A 7025-nucleotide genomic window follows, 5' to 3' on the forward strand; every position below is an offset into this window, starting at 1 on the left:
GTTTGCGCACTTTAATATATCATTATAATTATATAATTTAGATTCAGATTTAGGAGTAATTTAACTTGTAATAATAATGATATAATTGAATAATTTATATGCAAATTTAGGCTGTTATTTGTATTGTTTTTATAATAGCATGGGTGGGTAATTTTCACAAAGATTAGGGAGTTACTTTAGATTTTTTATAATGGCAGGGGTGTGTAATTTAGATACATGTTTAGGGAGTTACTCTAGTCTATTTTTATAATGGCAGAGCTAAGTAATTTAATAGGAAAAATAGTAGATCTGATGGTTATTATAATTAAAGTTGTTGGGTTGATGGCTGGATGTTTCTGATTTTTGTGAGAATTTATAGGATTTCTCTATATTTTCAGAGTGTCCACCTAGGATCCTAGGTGGCTTCATGTAGAGACTCCTTTAGTTGTTGGATTGATGGCTGGATGTTTTTTATTTTTGTGAGAATTTATAGAATTTCTCTATTTTTTCAGAGTTTCCACCTAGGATCCTAGGTGGCTTCATGTAGAGGCTCTAAAGGAGCCTCCAATTAGTAATAATAAGATGCCACTTCAGAAGCATAACTTCAGAGCAAAGGAGCACGAAATGGTGGGAAACTTCAGCCGGCAGCTGGGGCTTTGGGATCATAGATGAATCAGGGTATGTGATCATCAGGACAGGCTGCTCTCATCTAATGGATGCGCTGCATGCTGAATTGCTAGCCTGTTTGGCCAGAGTCCGGGCAGCAGGGGAGATGGGGATGAGCAATGTCATAATTGAGACTGACTCAATGCTGGCACATTTGCGTTTACATCGGCAACGTTTGCCCTTGCACCAGTAGGAGGGATTGTATATGAGATTAAGTGCTTAATGAATTTGTTCTTTACTTCAGTAATTGCGGCATATTGTTCTAGAAAATGTAATAGGGTTGCGCACTCTGTGGCGGCACTTGGATGTAAGTGTCCTCCCAGCACCGTCCTATCATGGGAAAATGTGCCTTCGGGCATCGAGGATCTTGTGACCAGTGATAGTCTCTGGTTTAATGGAATGAAAATTCTTTCAAAAAAATAGCCAAGCTAAATAAGGACATTAACTTCAGTTGGGAAACATTGTTAACCAACTAAAAGACTCATATTTGAGAATATCCCCATAGGCAGAACCGCATAAGGGGATTCTATGCTATGGTCAAACGATATACCAATATCTATCGGTCATTTACTTTCTCAGGTCAGAAATGCTTGCTTGCTTTTCTACCCTTGCCCCAACCAGGCCCATCCCCAACCTAGCCATCGTAGCTGGCACAGTGGCACTGCACTTCCTCACTGGTACTGGGCAGCGGCAAACAGCAGTACGTGTGTTTCTTAGTTTTTTTAATATTTTTCTTTGTTGTCCTTTGCAAAAACAACTCCAATTGCTGCGCACAGTAGAGTTTGGCCATTAGAAATTGATCAAGCAGTTGACCGCTGCGTAGTACTAGCTGTCAAGGAGAGGCTTGTATTTGTAGTCATCTTTTCTCCCAAAAGCAAATGTTTCCGTCGTTTTTCTTTTCTTGTCACGCAAAAACTTGACGTGGTTTCATATTTCAATCAGCCTTATTAGCTAGACAATTCCGGAAAGTAGTTCTAACTGTAAACGATGGATACTAGGTGCAAATTCTGTTCCGTTTAGCCTTTGGGACACCACTACTTGCATAGGAAAAAGGCTACTAAAGTCCAACCAACGTGATTTTTTTGCAACGGTATAAGAAAAATTCAGACTCCAGATTTTTTTTTTGAGTTTCTTCGGGGGTCTGTGCATTTTTTTTGTTGGAAAAAGGGAGCTGTGCATTTGAAGCAACACGGACCCGTTCATCTCTAAGGGGCCGTTTAGTTCCCAAATTTTTTTGCCTCTTTTTTTGGACATATGAATGGAGTATTAAATGTAGGTAAACGACAAAACTAATTGCACAGTTTGTATGTATACGATGAGAGGAATCTTTTGAGCCTAATTAGTGCATGATTAGCCATAAGTGCTACAGTAATCCGCATGTGCTAATGGTGCGGTCAAATGCCTCAAAAGATTGGTCTCGCGGTTTCCAAGCGGGTTCTGAAATTAGTTTTTAAATTAGTGTAAAAAAATCCTTCCGACATCTGATCAAACAATCGATTTGACAACAAAAACTTTTATTTTGGGAACTAAACGGTGCCTAATTTGCCATGAAATCTACGTACAAGCCTATTTACAGCCCAACACGGGCCCGCCCAATCCAATAATCTACTGAGAGTATGGATTATGAAAAAAAAGGGGACAGGGAAAATAAAAATCCCAACGGCAACCGTGTTTCCGTTTGCTTCGCCTGGTCACCTTCCGCGGTGCGTGCGTACGCGGTCGTCTCCATCCATCCCTAGCCCCCCAACTCCAACTCGTCTCCCCCAATCATCAAAAACCTAAACCAAATCCTCCCCCATCGATCCCAACTCCCACCCCGAGCCGCCTGCTAACCAGATTCCTCGCGCCCCCCTCTCGAGTCGAGGCCGCCCAATCCCAGAGCCCGCCGCCGCGCTTCCGCCGGCGACGAACCCGGTAAGCCTCCTCGCCCCGCTCCCTCCCCCCCTGCTCCGGCTAGATCCGCCGCGCCCAGATCGGTGCTGCCCCGCGATTAGACTATTAGAGAGGAGGGGGTGGATTGGCGATCTGCGCGCGGGCCCCGTCTTGCGGCCGCCCAGTTCGTCGCGATCGATTGGTCCGCGGTCTCTGCTCGGATCGCGCCCGCTTCCACGCTAAGGGTTTTCGTCGCGTCTGGGTAGCATAGGTCGGGGCAGCGGGCCGCCGCCGGGTGCGCGCTTTCTTATTTATTGTCTGCTTTAGTTGGCGCGGTGGTCGGGGTTGCTACTTATGAGTTTCTCGAATTTGCCCGTGAGTGATGCTGGTTTCTGCTGCTGCTTCGCGTTGCAGGTATTTTGAGTTTCGGTCGCGAGCGCAGCTATGTCCATGTTCAACAGGATCTTCGGGAAGCCCAAGGAGCAGGCTAACTCCAATGCGTTGGCCACTCTGGACAAGTTAAATGAGGTGACCCTTTTTGCCCTCTATTTCATGACATCTGATTTCTTTGATTAATATGTTTTCCCATGCATTGATTTCCTTTCCTTATTTGGATAGCCTAATTATGACTGTAACCTTGGAGTATCCTTCATTTTGTATTGAATGTTAAGGTTCACTATGAACATGCATAGCTAGTTGCTTGTTGGTTCATACCATGGAGCTCTGGAATCAGAGTTCACACCTGTATATTTTAGTGTTTTGTAACTCTCACATTTTCTCAACATCATCTCAACTTATGGGATGCATGAGTTGTTCCCATGGCATTTGCAAGCTCCTCCATCAAGCCTTTTGCGATTGACACCATGATAGGTTGATCATTCTTTGTGTCAGTGTATTTGGGCCTCAAGATCTAATGTTTTACCTCTTAGGGAAGGACCAGGTTCTTTAGCTCTCTATATGTTTAGCCCACTAGCGCACTAACTGACGATAAGGAAGATCGTAATACCTATAACATGTCGAATTAGAGGTTCTAAAAGGTTACATTATTTATATTCAGACTCTTGATATGCTGGAGAAGAAAGAAAAGGTGCTGGAGAAAAAAGCGGCTGCTGAGCTTGACAGGGCGAAGGAGTTCTCAAGAGCAAAAAATAAAAGAGGTATGTTCAATTCACCATTTTGCCATTTGTAAGATATACTGTGTTTTGGTGCAGAGATGCTATGCTTTTGTTAGTGCACATAAAGTTTTCTGTGTACGCATGTTGCACTGTAAACTTAAAAAGTATCCATATTTGCCTATTTTTATGTAATTATTTCTTTTGGTACATGGTACACTGGATTATCAAATATGTCGGTATTCCTTTTGACACAGTTATTGTGCACATCATTGTTAGTACCATCATGACGACTTTGTATTTTATTAAATCAAAATTTAGGTTTGTATGTACCTGCATTGTACTTGAGGCGCACAGTATGCACATTGCATAAAACATTATTTCTGAATAAATCTTCACCATCTTTAACTCGCTGGCGGATACAATGTAGTCACTTTTTTTCTGGCTTCTTGTTTTACTTTCATTTAAACCAATGTTGGTTATCTTTAAAGTGCCACCAACCTTCTTTGCTGTCCGATGAAACCTAGATTTATAGGAGATTGTGCTAATGCAAATAATAATTCTTTATCTTAACAGCGGCTATTCAGTCCTTGAAGAGGAAAAAACTTTATGAACAACAAATCGAGCAGCTTGGAAATTTCCAGTTGAGAATCCATGATCAGGTTAATATTCCAACTCAAGCTTTTGGAGTTTTTTGTTTATATGTTATGCGTGTTAATTGTATATCCTTTCATTATACAGATGATCATGTTAGAAGCAGCTAAAGCGACAACAGAGACTGTTGATGCATTGAGGACTGGAGCTGCAGCTATGAAAGCAATGCAAAAAGCAACGTTAGTCATTTTGAGCCCATTTTAGGGTTTTCCCACAATATGGGAGGTATCAAATTGATTATTTACCATGTCCCTGCAGAAATATTGATGATGTCGACAAGACTATGGATGAAATTAACGAACAGACTGAAAACATGAAACAAATTCAAGATGCTTTATCAGCTCCTCTTGGAGCTTCTGCTGATTTCGATGAGGTATTCCTTGTAGCCATTTAACTTTTAGATCTTGCATTACATTGTTTCCTCTGATGTTTCCCTGATTTACTTATCACCTATTGCACTGAAAAACTCTCAGGATGAACTGGAAGCGGAACTTGAAGAACTGGAGGGAGCAGAGTTGGAATCTCAGCTTCTGGAGCCTGTTGCAGCTCCTCCAGTGCATCCAGTGCATGTCCCAGCCAACAAGCAACCAACTCGCCCTGCTCCACAGAAAGCTACAGCTGAAGATGATGAGCTTGCTGCACTGCAAGCTGAAATGGCATTGTGATCAGGTTAATGTTTGATCTCGCTCTGCCTCACTGTATCTATTTGCCGTTCCTTCTACGGGACTATGTTGCCGGTACCTGGTAAAAAAACTCGGCCTGCGAGGGGACAAGCCCCCCCCCCCCCCCCCCCCTCTTAAGGTCTTCTTCCACAGACCGAGAAAATCCCAGAAACCCTGACCCCGCCCAAACACTGGTAGCTATGCTGAGTGGCCTACTAGTCGTATATTGCTCAACAGTAGTTCTTAGTATAGGTCTGATGTAGAAATGTGCACACAGTAGCTAGCTGTTAAATTATTCTTACTCTTTTTATTCATTTGAATATTTTGAATCGTTGATTGTTCAGGAATTGTCTTAGCTCCAGAGATATCTTATAGGTGGAATGTTCTGTCACTGGAACATTGTGATGATATCGTTCTGTACTTTACAATCACTGTTAGGATATACTGGCTTGATAAAGAGATATCACAAGTTCAAATGTGCTAATTTAAATACGGGAAACATGTGCACAATTCTCTGTCAAGATAGATTTATCAGATAAAGAGGCATATATGCTTCAAAGAGAGATTGTATCCATCCAGTTGTCCAATGTCCAATATTACTAATGATCCTGATAATTGGATGCCTACACGTTGTTGATCTTAAATTTTGGTAGTCACTAATGGGCTGAGAACCTAGTTTAATGTAAGCTTTACTGTGGCTTTAAAAACATGTTGCAACCACATTAGTTTGCCTCCATTTTCTTTTGGCTGCTTACTACTACAATCAAAGAAAATTGTAATTGGAAAAATCAACATTTATAGAATTTGCTTGGAATTTACACTTAAGTAAGGTGTTTGGAATAGAGATGGGAAGAAGTTTGGACGATTTGGTTTCTATGGAAATATTATTATTCAACTCCATGTTCTGTTTTGCATGATCTAAGTTACCATTCCCCTTGTTCATAATTAACTCAACTGAAAACATGCAGGTTCCCAATGAAGAGGTGAAATGTGTAAATGATTGGCGTTGCACTACGAAGTTCCAAGCGAATCTGGTTATATAATATTTGCCCGTGTGTATAATCTTGGGAGGGGTATTTGGCAATCGAAGCAGAAAAATGGCTGCTCCAGCCAGTGTTTGTTTCAGTGGTTTTGGGGGTCTGTTCTGGATAGACAGTTTCAGTTAATGTGGCTCGGTTAGCTCCATCCATGCTAACCTTCCAGGTCATGCAACGTGCATTGTTGTCATACAGTATTTTTCATTGACCCATATTGTCTGGAGCCATGTAAAAATGTTATAAATCCCCAGGGTTCACATTTGATGCGCCAGTTCGCAGCTCTCAATTTTTAAAGCAGCGTGTTTTATTCCTGTACCCCACAAGTACCAGTGTAGTGTTTACTTAAGATGGCATCTGGACTGTGGACAAGGATTTTTACAGCGATTTCCTAATCATTGGTACGTTTTGAAGGCTTCTGGACTGTGAACAAGGATTTACATCGATTTCCTAATCATATACTAGGAAACTTAGCTTAAGTCACAAAATAATTCTATGAAACTGATCTTAAAAACTGTTGTTTTTATGGAATCAACTCGAGAATTAAAAATGCTCTTGATTTAGATGGATCAGGCTCCTGCTGCATCCTTTGGCGATTACACATTGTTGGTGTATATTGAGCCCATGTATAGAGGCTCATCTAGAGGTCTATATATAGGTTCTATTTATCCCATCCTTCTAGTGTTTGGAGGAATAAAGACAATTATTCTCTTCAACATGGTATCATTAGCCTAGCCTCCCTCCCTCTCCCTCTCCCCTGCAGCAGCCGCCCCGGGTGCGGCTGGTCCGGGGCTGCCCGCCCCCGCCGCCGCCCCTGTCGCTGCCCCTGCCGCCGGATCCACTGTTCCCGGCGCTTCTCCAGCCGCGGGCGTGGGGCGCGCAGGCGCGGGTGCAGATGGCGCCGTCCTTGGCGTGCCCGCGTGGCCAAGACTGCCCGCCGCCGCCGCGCTTGTGGCTACTGCGGCCCTTGCACCGTGGCCCCAGGGCGCCGCCGCCGCCCCTGCACCGTGGCCCCTCCCCTGTGCCTCCTACCGCGTCGCGGCCTT

General features: G+C 43.0%; 1 protein-coding gene across 1 annotated transcript; it reads left to right on the forward strand.

Moving 5' to 3' along the window:
- Nucleotides 1-2322: 2322 nt before the first annotated feature.
- On the forward strand, nucleotides 2323-6297 carry LOC120673955 (vacuolar protein sorting-associated protein 32 homolog 2-like). The gene is made up of 8 exons (XM_039955002.1): nucleotides 2323-2559; nucleotides 2932-3045; nucleotides 3575-3674; nucleotides 4206-4291; nucleotides 4371-4462; nucleotides 4542-4656; nucleotides 4757-4952; nucleotides 5914-6297. The coding sequence occupies exons 2-7, from the start codon at nucleotides 2962-2964 to the stop codon at nucleotides 4946-4948; spliced, it is 669 nt and encodes a 222-aa protein (XP_039810936.1). The 5' UTR covers nucleotides 2323-2559; nucleotides 2932-2961; the 3' UTR covers nucleotides 4949-4952; nucleotides 5914-6297.
- The last annotated feature ends 728 nt before the right edge of the window (nucleotides 6298-7025 follow it).

The sequence above is a fragment of the Panicum virgatum genome, chromosome 5N (assembly GCF_016808335.1).
Source record: "Panicum virgatum strain AP13 chromosome 5N, P.virgatum_v5, whole genome shotgun sequence".
In the NCBI taxonomy this organism is placed as follows: Eukaryota; Viridiplantae; Streptophyta; class Magnoliopsida; order Poales; family Poaceae; genus Panicum; species Panicum virgatum.

Bases quoted from the DNA above. Each gene is read 5' to 3' on its own strand.
- LOC120673955 (XM_039955002.1), top strand. From the start codon at position 2,962: ATGTCCATGTTCAACAGGATCTTCGGGAAGCCCAAGGAGCAGGCTAAC. The intron at 3,046-3,574 runs GTGACCCTTTTT...ATTTATATTCAG, and splicing joins CTCTGGACAAGTTAAATGAG to ACTCTTGATATGCTGGAGAA. The intron at 4,657-4,756 runs GTATTCCTTGTA...AAAAACTCTCAG, and splicing joins CTTCTGCTGATTTCGATGAG to GATGAACTGGAAGCGGAACT.